General features: G+C 39.0%; 1 protein-coding gene across 2 annotated transcripts in view; it reads right to left on the bottom strand.

Moving 5' to 3' along the window:
- Positions 1-201: 201 nt before the first annotated feature.
- LOC117290232 (lysine-specific demethylase 2B-like) overlaps positions 202-18006 on the bottom strand; it is a 34256-nt gene continuing 16451 nt past the window's right edge. The window contains exons 9-18 of one of the 2 annotated variants that reach the window (XM_033771498.1): positions 16995-17110; positions 15159-15935; positions 14744-14839; positions 13671-13880; positions 11133-11369; positions 10317-10358; positions 9809-9847; positions 8506-8550; positions 2550-3555; positions 202-2141 (exon numbers count right to left, since the gene is read on the bottom strand). In XM_033771498.1, the coding sequence (XP_033627389.1) occupies positions 1981-2141; positions 2550-3555; positions 8506-8550; positions 9809-9847; positions 10317-10358; positions 11133-11369; positions 13671-13880; positions 14744-14839; positions 15159-15935; positions 16995-17110 (2729 nt within the window). In that variant the 3' untranslated portion in view covers positions 202-1980. The remainder of the gene's footprint in view (positions 2142-2549; positions 3556-8505; positions 8551-9808; positions 9848-10316; positions 10359-11132; positions 11370-13670; positions 13881-14743; positions 14840-15158; positions 15936-16994; positions 17111-18006) is intronic. The other variant, XM_033771499.1, reaches the window with a different exon arrangement.

The raw sequence follows: 18006 nt of genomic DNA, 5'->3' as shown, positions 1-18006 counted from the left end.
CCTCAAGTTCTAAATCTGAGGTCTTGAAATCAAATTCGTGGAAAATTACTTCTTTCTCGAAAACTATGGCACTTCAGAGGGAGCCGTTTCTCACAATGTTTTATACCATCAACCTCTCCCCAATACTCGTCACCAAGTAAGGTTTTATGCTAATAATTATTTTGAGATATTACCAATAGTTTCCACTGCCTTTAACTTTACTTTCATAAAGTGGTTAAATAATTGTTAGAGTTCATAAAAATGCAAACTTTGAGATTTTATTTTTGTATATTATTTATAGCTGCTAACCATTATTAGCATTAGCTCAGGTTTTATTAAATTGTGCAGACAGTTTGAAACAATTGTTACAATGTGTACATCCTCATTGGGAATAACTGAAGAAAGGAAATAAAGGGACATACATGTATCAGAAACACTTTTGAATCCTTGAGAAAATAGTAGCATTCTTAATACATGATGTGTATGAGTATACCTTAGTAGTAACACACTACAGAATGAGCTGTGTTTTGTCTGCAGTACAATCTATCATAATCACAAGCATTTACACACTTTACGTGTCTACATCACAGTCACTAGTTTACTTCAGTTGATTGAGTTTGATTATGTAGGATTTGAGGCATTGCATGGTGAGCTATAAATATATATTTGGTTTGCGGTAACACCATGTGTGTATAAGTTTGATAATATTGTTAAAATAGTTTGTGTAGTCACTTGCTACAGAATGAGCTGTGCTTTGTCTTCAGTACATCTAGTTATAATCATTTGTGTCTAGAGAATAAGGACACGATTGAGCCATATCACTGTCAGTACACTGGACTTTACTTCAGTTGATTGAGTCCGATGAGGATATATTAGTCTGAGTAGGTACACACTTACTACATAATGAGCTGTGCTGTCTTTAGTGCAATTTCTCGTTCTCATAATGTAATGCGTCTACAGAATGAAGGCGCGGTTGAACAATCACCGTCATTAGTTTAGTTCAGTTGGTTGAGTCCAAAAGGTTATATTAGTATGAGTAGGAACACACTACAGAATGAGCTGTGCTTCACATAATCATCTATGTGTCTACAGAATGTGGATATGAATGTAGTTTGCTGGTGAAGTTTAGTGGTGAAGTTTACTGGTGTTTGGGGACCAGTCTCTGTAGACAGAGAGACAATATTCTGTCATCAGTGGCGCTAATCCATCCACTATATGTGAAGAATGCAAGAGATCTCTGTACATGCTGTAGGTATCGAATTATGTGTCCTTGGTAAAGTGTGTACAGCTTCATTGTTGTTAGTTTTGAGGTGACAGAATAGTTACCATTGATGTGTACAGAATTACTACAGAATAAGCTGTATGTTGCTGTCAGCTGCCCAAGCCTTCCATGTGTCCTTAGTAAAGTGTGCACAGCTTCACTGTCGGTAGTTTTGAAGTGAGAGAATAGTTACCATCTCTGTAGGTATCGAGATACTACAGGGAAAGATGTATGTTGTTGTCAGCTGCCCAAGCCTTCCATTTGTCCTTAGTAAGGTGTGCACAAGATTAAGCCTTCACTGTCAGTAGTTTTTGGGAAGGTGACATGATAGTGACCATATCTATAGGTACAGAATTACTACAGAATAAGGCCGTATCCGCATTAGCGACTACGGCTACGGCTGTGGCAAAGTGTTCTTAGTAAGTTTGAGCCATCGCTGTTAGTAGTTTTGGGGAAGATTGTAATTCTGTAGTGTACAGAATAACTACAGAACAAGCATGTATGTTGTTTTCAGCTTCCCAAGCCTTCCACAACTTCTTAGTAAGTTTGAGCCATCATTGTTGATAGTTTTGTGGAAGGGGTATCTGTAGTGTACAGAATTACTACAGAATAAGCTGTACATTGCTGTCAGCTGCCCAAGCCTTCCATTTGTCCTTAGTAAGGTGTGCACAAGATTAAGCCTTCACTGTCACTTTTGGGAAGGCGACAGAATAGTTACGATCTATGTAGGTACAGAATTACTACAGAATAAGCTGTACGTTGCTGTCAACAGCCCAAGCCTTCCACGTGTCCTTAGTAAGGTGTGCACAAGATAGAGCCAGGACTTTCCGCAGTCTAGTGCAATGGGCTAAACTAACCAACGTAATGTCAGTTAGCTGATGACACCCAGATACATTCAGTTCTAGATTAAAAAAACAGAAAAGCAAGCAAGATTTAGTACAAAATGTGAAGAGTATTAATTAACAAATCGTAAAGGGACGCGTCGCCTTGGATCGGGCGAGTTGGTCAATGAAAAGTGTTTGAAACCGTCTGTTATGAAATCGAAATGGTGAGAATACATCGATCCACACAAATATGCCTCACAATTTCATGTTTTTCTTTTACTTTGCAAACTAACACAGTCCGCCATTTTATGGAATCAGATTCAAACTCTGTCGAGTAAAAAATTATCCAAACCATCTCGAAGGGAATCCTTTCTCAAAATAGTTTATATTCAAAAATACTCACTAAGTATGTTTTATTCTCATTAGTTTGTGGCGTTTTTACCAATAAAGTTACCAATTAAGTTAATCAGTGGACCAAATTTTACCTGTTAGTGAGTGTACCAAAGGTGATTCCTCTATCAACAAGGCACAGAGTCCATGATTGGTGATATTCCCACAGTAGCTCAAGTCCAACTTCACCAAGTATGGTGTCTGCTCAACTAGAAGCTCCATGCTGGCATCTGTGATGTCACTACCGGCCAATCTCAACTCTCGGAGCTTATGTAGTTTGGTGCAGTCGTCAAGTAATCCTGGTCGGTGCTCTCGGATCGGGGACAGCAAAGTGGCGAGGTGCGAGTCCTTGAGGCAGACCCACTGAAGATCGAGAACCAGCAACTGCGGACAGTTTGCCGAGCACAGTGCCGCTACTGCCTGCAGGGGAGTCCGGGCTAAGTACAGTTCCCGCAGTGCGGGTATACGGACGATCAACCAAGCTAGCTGCAGCTTGGTTATATTGCATCCACTCAGATCAACGCAAACAGGTTGTCGGCGTACGACACCCACCATCACGTATTTATTTAACGGTACTTGAGTAAGATTGATAGTGTGCCAAAGGGAGGCATCGTAACACCACCTGTTCCACGTCTTACAAACACATAAACAACGGCAGAGGTCTCCGTGGCCGAGGAAGCGAAACATGTGTAGCCAGATTGACCTTTCAACTTTGTGATTGGTGCCGTCAATCATAGGGCAATACTTCGGGGGCTGGTTACCGGGGAGTGGACGTATGATAAACTTTGGTTTAACCGAAGCCGGTCGTTTCTCCATCAGAATCGTGTCAACTCTGTCCTTAGGTTCTTCTTTTATGACTATTTGTTCATTCTCTTCATTCTCTTCATTATCGGGGTTGGTAGTCAAAGGAGACTGACGCAACTCCCTAGCTTCCTGGGTAATACGCCGTTTCTTACCCCTCATGCTGTGTATCTTAGCTTGGAGAACCTTCTGTTTGGCCAGAAGCTGCTGTCGAGTGCCTCCACGACCTCGCCCCGGTCTGTAGAACCTCAGAGCGCTACTGTATCCTCCAATACCCCGCAGAGTCATACTCTTACTGAACTGTTGGAAATCAAGCAAAAAACAAAAAAACACCAACAAATGACAGGAATTGGAAAACAGCCGTGAACATAATGGGAAAGCACCATTAAAGAAAGAGGCCATCATAAAAACATCCTTTTCATATGGCAACTCACACTTGGTATCTCTATGTAATTCTTTTTTTAAAAACAGTGGATATATATAGCTGCTGACTACCCCAGGCAGATTAACTGCTCATCCATTAAATTTAATGACCTAAGTAACTCAACATTAACCCACTCATTGAAAAGGATGATCAATTCCCTGTAAATTCTTCAATGGAGCTTTCCCGTAATGAAAAAAGAAGCAAATGGGAACACGTTTTAGTTTGTTCTTAAACTCTGAACATCTTTATTGCCATGTCATGAACCATAATCTGTCCAATGTTAAACAAATTGTATAAAAGATGGCTTTAATATTTAAAGCTGGACAAAATGTACAAATATTTTGCTTACAAATTTTAAGTCAAATACTGTTCAACATTTAGAAGCACGATTTGAATTCCGACAATGCACAACTTTGAACAACAACAAAAACAAGATAATTTTTTGGAAAAAAATCAACTGTTGACCTCAAAATACAAACAAACTGAGATCAGTAAAAACATTATATGAAACAATCTCGCAGTGGGTTCTTAAATGTTGAATAAAATAAAATGTTGTTGACATTCCTTCCTTCTGTATAGTGATTTTAAACAACAAAAATGAGCGGATAAACTAGTGTTTTACAAAGTGATGAAAAAAATATTTAAAAAATCAATAAAACCTGCATTAGGTTAGACTTAACATGTCAAATTATTATCAAAAGTATAACTGATTCTTTATGACTCGTGGCATAAAAACAAACTCGGCAAAAATGTGTTCCCATTTGCTCTGAAGACAGTAAAAATGTTAAAGTAGTTCATTGGATTAGATGTACTACATGTATAGCCATAGCTAATAGACCAATCCATTAAGCTCTGCCCCATTGCATATTGACCAATCACAACCCATTGCGCAACCAAAAGTCTGACAAATAATATCTGAAATGCGTGCGCGTATGCTTGGTACACGGCAGAGTTGTGCAGAATGGCATGAGAGGCTCACGTGTTCTTGCTCACACGTGCGCCGTGAATCAGTCTATTTTCAAAGAAGATCAATCTTCAGTTATTATTTTAGTATCAAAAGGTGTAACAGGACTGGTAGAGCTGTCAAACTAGTCGAAGTGTTCATGTTCTGTGCAATCAACCATATACATGAACAAACCTGTTCAAATATTTTACTGAGAAATAACTTCTTTCTCAAAAACTACGTTACCTCTACATAGTTGTGATTCTTTCAAGAAAACTAAATAAAATATGCACAGTAAAATGTTTGAATTTCCTGCGAATGAAAAAACAAACAAACAAACAAACCACTATTTCAGGACTACTACAGGTGTAAGACAAATAGAATATTTATCTTCACTGGGCATGATCAAAATTCGCCGGCCTCAACAATAAAAGAAGATCTACATTTTCTTCAAGTTGAGATACAACCTATCTACTAATGGAAGACCTGCTTAACTTCAAGACGATCAATCACATCTACTTTTAAAAAAAAACTTTAAAAAAACGCTGAATTCCATTGTTTAAAAAAATATATCCTAGGGAAAATTTTACGAGGTAGGTTGAATTAATGACATGTCCACCATTTGGTAACCCCAACAAGCTTTTGGGAACAATGTCTTCAGCACAACTAAGCTATCTCCTTACGATGACTAGAGCAAGATAGTCGAAACATTGAGACCAATTCAAGAACTGATTCGGCGGTAGTACAGTTAATTACGATCCTATAAGCTTCAGTAGTAGTCCCAGCCAATTTTTATAGCTTCCGCCCTGGTAATAGTTAAAAAAGCAGGACAGTTCTTTTCAGAACTGAGAACTCTCCTTAACCCCCGAACAATCTACTCCGCGGTAGTAGAATAAAGTAAGACAGTTCTCTAAGAACAAACTCTACCTGGCAAGTAGATACACACATGGTGTTACCGCAAACCAAATAAATATTGATACCTCACCATGCAATGCCTCAAATCCTATATAACATAAAGGTGGTTCAAGAGCAGGATTCCTAATACATGTACGAGTATGAATCAACAGTTTCTTGTTGACCAGGGCCCAATTTCATAGAGCTGCTAAGCACAAAAATTTGCTTAGCATGAAAGTTTTGCCTTGATAAAAACAGGATTACCAACCAAATTTCAATGTGATTTTCAGGATAAGCAAACAACAGTTGAATACCAGTAACAAGCAATATGCAACACATGGAAATTTGGTTGGTAATCCTGTTTTTATCAAGCAAGAAAATTCATGCTAAGCAAATTTTTGTGCTTAGCAGCTCTATGAAATTGGGCCCAGGCGGGCATGAAAAAGTCTGAATACAAACAAAAAATCCCCCCTGTTGAATTTCAAATGCTAAACCCATTAGTATTTTATAAACCATGCGCTAACTTTAATAGTTCTTATAAAGAACAACAACAAATTCTCTGTCAAACAGACCCAGAATGTATGAGAACTAAATGTAAAGAGTAATCTTGTGGGTACATCCCATTTGACATCTCTTTCGGGAGAAGAATTGGCTCTTCAAAGAGCTGGTGTGGTCTCACTTCTTCGAATTGTATACTCAACTAATCTTCAGGAGAAGAGTTTTTGGTTATTGAGGGAATGACGACAAAGGAAAAGCCATTATTACAGTAGGTATCTTGCTTCATAGGGCTCTCCCCTTTCCCCGTACTTTACCCTCCCCTTTCCCCGACTCTACTCCATCCCCCCCCCCAAACACTCCTAACAACCTGTCAGGTAACTTACTGCACATACGTATGCTGACATCGCACATAATCTTTGGTATTGGTTGTTAACTTAAAGCTAAAAATTACTCATAATTAAAATAAAGAACGGCAACTGTAACTTAACATTTGTTTTTAAGAAAACACAAACTTGTAAGAATTACTTACATACCCCTGTAGAAAGATTTGTACACTAAGCCTTAGGAAATTATGTTATCAACGATCACTGAGAAAAAAAACCATCACAAACAATTATTTACAAGAGGTAATTACACCTACGAGGACAAGAGTAACAGATTTACAAATACTTAACCTCAACAATTATGAGAAAGTTTCAAAATGAAGTGGTCAATGACTTACACCCGTTCCAGAGTCACGCCGAACCAAACTCTGAACTAAGTACATAAAATGTACGGTGTCTGAAACAGTTAGGAGCGAGTGGACGAACTAGAAGTTGAAAGATTGACTGTTGCAGTCGTTCAGAACGACTCTGGAGCGCCTTGGTTTCAGACATCGAACTTGTCATGAGCCGAACCAATGTAAAAGTTATGTTAAGTTCGACTGTCTGAAACAAAATGTTATTTGGGTCGACCTAGAGTCGCTCCTAATCTATTTGGTTCGGCGTGACTCTGGAGCGCCTCTCTGAACCGGGTGTTAGACTGTTTCTGATTTAGTGACTATGGCTGAACCTTCAGCTTGGTCACCACATCATCCATCATAAGCTGCCCTATGCAGCACCCTAAGCATCAGCAATAGCCATAGACGCCAACTCGGAAGCAACATTAGTTCATTCAAATATTATTCATTACGTGAATCACATAATAGCCGCCTACTGCGGGACCCTTAAAGGAACACGTTGCCTAGGATCGGTCGAGTTGGTCTTTGAAAAGCGTTCTGTAATCGTTTGTTACAAAATGCATATGGGTAAAAAGATGTTCTAAAAGTAGGATACAATGATCTACACAAAAATGCCTCGAAATTGCATGGTTTTCTTTTTGACTCGTCGACTAACACGATCAGCCATTTATGGGAGTCAAATTTTTTACTCCCATAAATGGCCAACCGTAGTTGTTCGCGACGTAAAAGGAAAACTGTGAAGTTGTGAGTGATACTTGTGTGGATCTTTATACTCAACTTTTAAAACGTCTTTCTAACCATATGCATTTCATAACAAACGGTTTCGAACGCCTTTTAAAGACCAACTCGTCCGATCGAAGGCAACGTGTTCCTTTAAAGACACTGGACCACTATTGGTAATTGTCAAAGACCAGTCTTCTCACTTTGTGTATTACAACAAATGCATAAAATGACAAACCTGTGAAAATTTGAGCTAAATCGGTCGTCGAGGTTGCGAGATAATAATGAAAGAAAAAACAACCTTGTCACACGAAGTTGTGTGCTTTCTGATGGTTGATTTCGAGACCTCAAGTTCTAAACTTGAGGTCTCGAAATCAAATTCGTGGAAAATTACTTCTTTCTCCAAAACTATGGCACTTCAGAGGGAGCTGTTTCTCACAATGTTTTATACCACCAACCTCTCCCCATTACTTGTCACCAAGAAAGGTTTTATGCTAATAATTATTTTGAGTAATTACCAATAGTGTCCTCTGCCTTTAAGGAGCACGTTGTCTTGGCTCGGACGATTTGGTCTATAAAAGCGTTTATAACCGTTTGTTATTTTATGCATATGGTTGGAAGGATGTTTTAAAAGTAGAATACAATGATCCACACAAATTCGCCTCGAAATTGCGTGGTTTTCCTTTAACTTTGCTAACTAAGATGGTCGGTCATATTGACTCCCATAAATGGCCGACCGTGTCAGTCGATGAGTTAAAAGGAAAAAAATGCAATTTCAAGGCGTGTTTGTGTGGATTATTGTTGCCTACATGAACTTTTACAACATCTTTACAACCATATGCATTTAATAAAAAACGGTTACAAAACCGCTTTTCAAAGACCAACTCGACCAATCCAATGCAATGTGTTCCTTTAATGGCTGGACGTTTCGACCCTAGCAAATTAAACAATGACGTTTTGTTACCCTTACCAATCCTGTATACCTATAAGGTGTAACTAGCGCAGGAATTTATGGGAAGATTGTCTAGTTTTTAGTCTTAGTGTAGGCCTTACCAGACTGCTTGGCTTGACTTCTGTACTCTTCAGTGGTGGCCGACCCTAATAACAGAAACGCACAACAAACATAAAGACACATTGATTGTAGAAGGTCAAACTTATAAAAACAGGTGACATGATTGTCAGAAAATTGTGTTTTTTCAAGGTGACGTCACCACTTTGGGCTTATTTTATTTCACGTTTGCCGTCTGCATGTAGATGTATGTGAAAAATGGTAAGTTCACATGAATAGGTGAACTTCCCATTTTTCACAAAATGTGAGAATTTTACAACATTTTCTGACGTAATGGGCATCTCCCTTACAATTTGGGATACTATACATCCTTACTTGCAGCTGAGAAGTTGAAAGGTGAAGAAAAAAGCGTTTGAGATACAGGCCTGAGAGGGCGCCCTTGGCAGCCAGCCATATTGACCCATATATGACCATATTAGTAACTATTTTTTTTAAAGCGCATTTTACAAAAAAAACGTATCAATGCACTTTAAATTAGTGCCCTGGGCCCAAAGCTGCTAAGCACAAAAAATTGCTTAGCATGAAATTTCTTCATTGATAAAAACAGGATTACCAACAAAATTTCCACGTGATTTTCAGCATAAGCAAACAACAGTTGAATACCAGTAACGAGCAGTATGCAACAAATGGAAAATTTTAGTTTGTAATCCTGTTTTTATTCAGGAAGAAATTTCATGCTAAGCAAATTTTTGTACTTAGCGGCTCTATGAAATTGGGCCCTGGTCATTGGACCAATAACACTTTTCTCAGCTCCCTGGGGAGTGTAAAGCCTTGGGCTTCTAAGGCATTACAAAGGCTTTTTCATACACAATATCCACCTTGAACCTCGCAGGTACCCATTTATACCCCTGGGTGATGAGAAGCAAATAGAGTAACAAATCTTGCTCAAGGACACTAGTGTCATGACAGGTATTCAAACCTACCCACCAATGACTTCACCACCAGAACTTGAATTTGATCCACTCGGCCATGACAATGACAGCCATGGATCACAGTCAGAGATTAAAAAGTGTTTTTAATATTTCTTGAGGGAGGAAAACCGGAGGCCCCCCCAAAAAAAACCTCCTCGCATAGGAGAGAACCACTGCACAGCTCTACTCACAAATGGCCTAGCTGGGAATCGAACCAGGGACACCAGTAGTCAGAGACGAGCTCTTTTATGCACCAGCCACTCAGACCACCCTAATATAGTTCTAGACATTTAGTTTAACTCTTGCATGAACAAATTCGTTCTCTCAGTCTTTAGTATATTACAGAAGAAAAACTAGTTTATGATGAATAACTTACTCTTTTCGGTTGACTTTTGACTCCGCTACTGCTACTATCCTGTAAAATTAAAAGTAAAGTTTTACTTTTATTGTTTTAGACAGTATTATATATATTTCAACGTGTCATGACAGAGCAGGTAAGATCACTGGACACAAGCTCTGGTGTTTCAGCAGAGTTGAGGTTCTACCCGGTCGTGACACATGATCTTTAATTCAGACACTAAACCATGATTGTTTCGTACTTCAGATGGGACAAAAAGCTGTAGGTCCCATATGTTGTGTAATGCACGTAAAAGAACCCTGTGCACTTATCGAAAAGATGAGGTGTTTGCCCCAGTGTTTTTGGTTTGATCGGCTGCATATTGCGCCACAGCACCTTGAAAACCATTACATTGTACATTTCTACCATCATTATTCTAAAACCGTGTACGTTTAGTGTAAATCTGTGGACATTGTGTTTAGTGTTAGAAAAATGTACATAAATAGACCCTTTGAACTCAACATTGTATCCTTAACACCAATCTTACCTTTCTCTTTTTGATTGCAGTGATGTCCTCCGTATTCTCATCCTGAAATCAAACAATCAAATGAAATTGTTGAAATCTGAGCCCAATTTCATGGCTCTGCTTATCGAAGCACAGAATTGGCGCTTATGGAAGCAGGGAATTCTGTGCTTACGGCAAGCGTTAGCAGCTTATTTTGGCTTCTGCGCGTGCGTACTTCACGTTAATAATAAGTAGTAATAATGAAAACTTATAAAGCGCACAAATCCACAGAAGTGCTCATGGTGCTAAAATACAAACAATAGCATTAATTAATATACAATAACAACAAAAATTAAAATGTGAACCTAAGTTGAGAGAAATTTAGAACATGTGGTATACAATACAATAATACAAATGCAATATTTAAGAAAAAACATACTAAAAGGTAACAAAAATAACAAAAATTCAACCATTGAATCAAATGCCTGTTTGAAAAGATGTGTTTTCAGTTGTTTTTTACGGTACTAGGCATTCTACGCTTACAAGGCTAGCGCAGAAATTCGGCGCTTGCACGTAAGCTAGGAATCGCGATCGTAAGCGCAGAATTTGGCGGTAGGCAGAGACATGAAATTGGGCCCTGTTTATTTTAACAGTTTCTTGATCACCACAACCACAGTATTTACTTGTTATTACTGGAAAGCTTCATTAAAGAAAGAAGCCAGAATACAAACATACAAACAAGCAAACAAAAAACAAATAAACAAACAAGCAAACAAACAAGCAAGCAAGCAAGCAAACAAACGAACAAGCAGGCAAGCAACAAACAAACAAACAAAGAGATTGGTTGATTTGATTCACCTGCGTGTCTTTCTTGGCCACACACTTGGGGCATTCCCAACTGTTGGCCAGATCTTCGTTGATGACACCGTCCACCTCGAGCGCCTTCTGCTCCGTCAGACACTCTGGGTGAACAATTTCGTTACACTGATGGCATTCCATTAGCGAGCTGACCTCTGGATTACCTTTGACCTCTGATGACCCCGGGCGATCCTCTTTGGTGCAGATGACGCATAATGCATTATGGGGCAACATGGGCTGGATGAGGAAAAAAATTAAAAACAAAAGATCAGTTTTTGTGAATAAAAAATACAAGGTGTTCATGAATGATTTCATTAACTTCTCCTGAAGACGGTCACAGCATAGTGATCGAAACGTTGAGTCATTTACCACCGCTTCTTTTCAGACCTAACACTACTCAAAGAGTTGTTCACATGGTGTTACCGCAAACCTCTCTATAGTGATGTCATTCCTTTCAACCAGAAATTATGGATCTTGGAAGTTGTTTTTCTTCCAAAATTCCGGTTTGGACCGAAGACAAGGTAAAACTTAATTCATAATACTATAAGGCATTTGTTTTTAAAAGTTTTTAAAGATCTTCCCAATGATATATAGATTGTTAAGCTCGATGTGTAGTTCATAAATTGTGATTTTTTTTTTCTTAAAACTTGGTTTGTCATATCTCCTGTCTATACATCAAGGCCCAATTTCATAGAGCTGCTAAGCACACAAATTTGCTAAGCATGCAATTTTTGCCCTGATAAAAAACAAGATTACCAACCAAATTTCCACATGATTTTCAAGATAAGCAAACAACAGCTGAATACCATTAACAAGTAATATACAACAAAAGGAAATTTGATTGGTTATCCTTTTTTGATCTAGGTCAAAATTTCATGCTAAGCAAATTTTTGTGCTAAGCAGCTCTATGAACTTTGGCCCTGACCTTCTACATAAATACATTCCCGTTCGTCCTTTTTGCTCTGCTGGACAATCCCTACTGACTCAAACTTCATTTTTCCACTAAATTCTATGGTCAAAGAGCATTCTACTTCAATGCTAAACTCTTCGAATTCTCCAAGCTGATTCGCTTCAGATTTTCAGGGGAATGTTTTAATTTTTATTTTTGTAACTATTGCTTGATATATTTCATTTCATCCTGTGTTGCGCATAGAGGCTATTTTATTATGTGCTATAGAAATATCTTTAGTTCTACGTTTATTATTAATTCTATACACCATGTGTTGTTTGTTTACAATCAGTTTGACCTTGTACACTCTCTGGCAGGCACAATACTGCACAGGTCATATAAGGGCAAGTTGACATTTTGTGTCATAATTTCCACATAAATCCAAGAACTATGAAAGTAAAAAGCTGGACAAGTTTTGAGATGTGCCCCCTTTCTTCATATAAAAAGTTGATAAGAATTAGACAGTGCAATCTCCATGAAATATAAGATTTTTTGTTTTATTCTATTAGGCTCTGTACAAATCGTGGCTCTTTTGTAAACATGTGATGTTACAGGTCGCATCATCTATAGGGTGAACATTTTTCCAAAGTATAATGAGTTCTACAAATAAGAGATGTTAAATTTGCATCAGGGATAAAGAATATTACTTTTGGTTTTTACCCATACACCGATGTGTGTTAGCACTGTATATTCAGGACTCCCCCCCCCCCCCCCCCCGAGTCCTGTGAACAAATATCACAGGCATGTTACTCGGGTGGGATTCGAAGACCCTTGCAATTCTAGAGGAGTGTCTTACCAACTACAATACCGAGGTTGCCTGGTAGTTCGAATCCTATGTTTTTGGAGCGGGTACCGCAACGATATAACAGATGTTACATGCCAGTGGCTCTTTCCTTCAGAGCCTGAAAATCCTTTTTTGAAGGAAAAAGGGTCACCGCCCCCCACCCCCCCTACCCCCCCACCCCCCCCCCCCCCCCCCCCCCCAAGATGCATAAAACTATACAGTATAAGCTAAAAGAGAATTTGAAAAGTTTTAGGCTTCATTTCGATTGTAAGAATTTTGTTTTTTGATCGTGAAAAATTATCTCTAAGCTACAAAGCCGTCGGTCGCCATCGACCGCCATCTTGCTTTTGCACAGGCCTGTACAAAATGGACAACAGAGGGCGCTTTCCTGCATTTGGAATAGTCTTGCCTCAAGGCGTGAATGATTGGTACTGCATGTGTAGTATGTACTGCAATTTATGTTAGTTGATCGCTGCGGCCTTAGGTCAAGACTAGTCCTGCCATCTTGGAAGTGGTCGAGTTGACAGCGAGTTGACGGCAGATATTATTTTATATATTATTTTCTCTGGCCAGATGAATTACGGAGCGCCGGAAATTTGTTTTCAATAAAATATATTTCTCCGGCCAAATGAAATACGGAGCGCCGGAAATATTATTATTATTTTTTTTCTTTTTCCGGCCAGATGAAATGCAGAGCGCCGGAACAAATCGGCGAAAATTTGAAAAAGCCGGAGATTTGGCAATAGCCGGAAAACTGGCATCCCTGCGGGGATAAAGAATATTAATTTTGGTTCTCCATACTTACATACAGACACTGCCGAGCCACACATGACTGTTTCATGCGACCTGGACCCCCATACTTCTTCATGTCTTTACAGTAGTGACATTGTCGACAGTCATCGCTGGTGCAGTTGTCACATTTTTTGCATCGTGTTCTCCTCCTCCTCATGCCGCTAGCTAGACGCTTAGCACCGACCGGACGATAGCCAAGAGATGCCTTACACTTCAGTGCCTTCTGGAATATGATCAGTTAAAAAACAAAGATATCAGGCACAAAGATATACATTGCTTAGCACAGAAAGATCTTGTCTAGCAAGGACAGGGCCCAATTTCATAGCGCTGCTTAGCGGCCGATTTTGAGCTTACTGTGCAATTGCTATTTCATAGCGCTGCTAACCGTAAGCAAACGAAAAGGCATGCTGTCCTTCTGGTGCTAACCGCATGAAAATAAATGATGTCACAATGCAAATCCACAGTAAACACGCAATATGGCCGCCCAATTTTTCTGCTAACCCGTGAAATATGCTTAGGCTTAAGCAAATTTTTCTTCTACAGTAAGCACGCAAATTTGCTTACCGTTAGGCAGCGCTATGAAATTGGGCTCAGGTCACCAGCCAAAATACTATGTAATGTATATAAGCCATTTTGAAGTATGGTGGACACATAGGGCCTACTATCATGACACTATGTAAATGAAGGGCACTATTTGGTTTGGGTAAAGTTGTCTAAATATACCCAAACCAGTGTATTCTCACTGCATACTGCATCTAGGCATAAGCAGAACGTGAACCCGTTGCTCAAAGTCCGCAGTGCATTAACAGAAGCGCAGTGCGTAATCATAATTCGAACTGTCGGTGCATGCACGCAGTCGCAGCGAGTATGAACCGGCTTTTATAATGTCCACCATACCTCAAAAAGGCTAAATGCTTGTGCATAAACGGAAGCGCAGTGCGTAATCATAATTCGAACTGCCGGTGGCGTAGCTCCACATACATGTACCTTGCAGGACAAAATACTGAGCGCTTTGATACCCCTAGTGATGTGTTAAGGCGCTGTATAAGAACCTTGTATTATTATTCTTATTATTAAACAACTTACAGGTACTCTTGTAACGTTGGACTTGGGGCATTTTAGCACAGGTAACCCTGTCACGGCTCCCTCTTGGCAATCTTCAAGATGCTCTGCTAACATTTCCTACAAGACAATGTTCGGAATAACACCAATATGTAGTAAGCAGGTTGCCAAAATTGGTGAAGCTGATAAATACATAATAACACTGATAATCAAACAAAACAATTACAAAGAGCAAATGAATTGCAGCAGGTAGAACTGCAAAGAACATCAGACATGTTAGAAGCAGATGACGAAATCTGCATTGAATTAAACAAAATCAAACATTACAATAAATATAATCAAAATTGTGAGCACAACAAAATAAATATCATATGTTATAGTTGTCAAAACGTTCCTAAAGTTGATTCTATAGATTTGTTTAGATCTGTCCGAGACTTACCTTTGCGCTCTGAAGAAGGGAATCCGGGTCAGTGATCAGCTCCGGGACATTCCTCTTGCCTTGGGGAAGATTTTCAAGTTGGTGATGTAGAACTCGCAGTCCGATTAACTCGTGACGACACAAATGAACATGCTGCTTTCTCGAGGTGTCCCCTGACGTGCCCTCGTCGTTTTCGCGTTCTTGTTTAATTTCAGGGCATTGACGGTCCGAGTATCCCTCGTTGACGGGTTCTCTTTTGACTTTCACAGTGTCTGAGTTTGATGTACACGAGCCGTCTTTGGAGAGGGATCTTTGGAGACAGTTTGGTTTGTGGTCTCCATTCGACATTGTCTCGCTACTACCGCTATTTGTGAAATCCGTCAATGGATCGGGTTTCTTATCAACGATGATCTCAGTCTCTGTTTCGTGAAAGTCCATTTCTTCCGTGTTGTCTGATTCTGGTGATGCGACGTCATTTTCCTCTTTGACCTGAACTTTTGGAGCATTTCCCATGACGCCATGCGACGACTCATAAACGTCACTTGTGTCTGAGATTGAGTTTGCACCATCGAGTCTCTCCTTGGAATCAACCCCGTCTGTTTCATCATCAATTTTCTCCTTTTTGATGACCTGCGACTCACTCGCCTCTTCATCGGACTTCTCCACAGATGTTAAGCTTTTTCTCTTATCTACCTTGGCTTTCGCAAGAAAGGACTTCCCCGTCAGGGTGTGGACGTAACGCTCAAGCGCAAACCAGTTCATCTCCCAAAAGAAAGGGTAGCGAAACTTGAAGGGTACCTGGAGACAGAGATTAAAGGCACCCGTCACACTGGACACTATTGGTGATTGTCAAAGATCAGTTATCTCACTCGGTGTATCTCTACATATATGCATAAAATAACAAACCTGTGAAAATTTGAACTCAATTGGTCATCAAAGTTGCGAGACATACCCTTGTCACACGAAGTTGTGTGCTTTCAGATGCTTGATTTCGGTACCTCAAAATCCAATTATGAGGTCTCGAAATCAAACTCGTGGAAAATTACTTCCTCGAAAACTAAGTTACTTCAGAGGGAGCTGTTTCTCACAATGCTTTATACAACATGTATAAACAGCTCTCCATTGCTTGCTACCAAGTAAGTTTTTATGCTAAAAATTATTTTGAGTAATTACCATTAAAGTGTCCACTGCCCTTAAACAATGCTGGCTTTATCTTCCAAACATTCCAAGAGACTTAGCAATACATGCAATTCTCAATACAGTACAGAGGTTCCCTTTTTTGTGGAACGGTTTGCCAGAGAGATTGCGTAATGTGCCAACCTTGACTTCATTTATTTCCATGTAGTAATAAATATCAGTGGCTTCTTTTGTATTGCACATATTCATCACTCAGTGACACTCAAGGGGCTTCATATTAAGCATTTTCAATTTTTCAGCAGCTTTTGATAATATTAAAGCAATTTTGAAAGTCAATTCACTTTGAAGTAAAAGATGTAAGTTTTTACCCCCTAAAATTTGAATTTGAGAAACTTTACTCTCAGAATTGTTTCTCAGATTGGGTATTTAAATTACGCATTTTTCTTTCTGGGTAGACATAACCGCTCTAGAGATTTTCATTAATATCTATTTAAAAAAATGCAACCACCTTTTGAAATGAAGTATTCACATGTTATTTCTATTGTATAATATCTACAAATATATAGGATTTAAACCATCAAATGGTTCCTAAAAATAATAAAAATAAAAACAAACCTGAACAGATCTACAAATATATAGGATTAAAAACAATCAAATGGTTCCGAAAAATAATAATAATAACAATAACAACAAACAGATTTGAAAGCATTTGACACTTACATGAGTCCTGTCTTCAATCTGTGCCACTCGTAGTTGTCGATGAATGTGGAAGCTGTGTAGAATATTGCCACCGAACACCAAGGAATCCGCTGGAGTGTACACAGCGTGGATCCATCCTGAATAGAGATGTTAGAAATGGTACTTGTAGGTCACTTTCACACAATGGGGTTGAATTTCTCCTGGCTGACCAAACAGTGCCAAATTTTAAAGCGCTGCTAAACGGTCAGCAAATTTTTGTGCTTACTGTAGCAGAAAAATTTGCTTTAGGGTAAGTGTATTTGACAGGTCAGCAAGAAAATTCAGCAGCCATATTGCATGTTCACCATGGGTTTGCATTGTGACATCACTAGTGCTGGGCGAATAGTGAAATTTTGTTATTCGGATACCGCTGGCCAACTATCCGAAATTAACCGGATATTTGAATAGTTTTTTTCGCCGCTAGAGGGCGGCATTAAAAAAATACATATATATATATATATATTAAAAATATAAAAAATTTTGCCGCTAGAGGGCGCTGTTCGTTTGTGATTGAGATCTTATGGGCGGATTGATATTAGTTTTAGACAGTGTCACTCGGTTCATTCATAAAAATGACCGGATCTAATTTAAAGATAGCGATTTGCTTTTTCTTTTGAATGTGATTGACTCTACGTGAAGGAAAAATTTTGTAATCTTTGAACAAAATACGTCAGAAATGTCATTATTTTAACTCTTCACGGAGGTGAGCATAGTTAAATACTTAATATATGCTGTTTTATGCTGTCTTAATAGAAGTTTCATAAGGATTCAGACAAAACATTCATATCAGTTGTCGCCCGACGTCCGCAGATATTCGGATATTAAAGAATATCCGGTTACTTGGTTGTAATTACAGAACTATCCGGTTTATAAATAGCTATTCGCACCCATTGCGGATATCCGGTTAAGAAAAAAAATGCATTCGCGGTTACGGATAGGAAAACCTATTCGCCATTAACCGGATATTCAAATAATTCGCCCAGGCCTAGACATC

Source organism: Asterias rubens, chromosome 5, assembly GCF_902459465.1.
Source record: "Asterias rubens chromosome 5, eAstRub1.3, whole genome shotgun sequence".
In the NCBI taxonomy this organism is placed as follows: domain Eukaryota; kingdom Metazoa; phylum Echinodermata; class Asteroidea; order Forcipulatida; family Asteriidae; genus Asterias; species Asterias rubens.
Note: the sequence above shows the minus strand (reverse complement) of the source record. Positions and strands in the feature narration are given on the sequence as shown.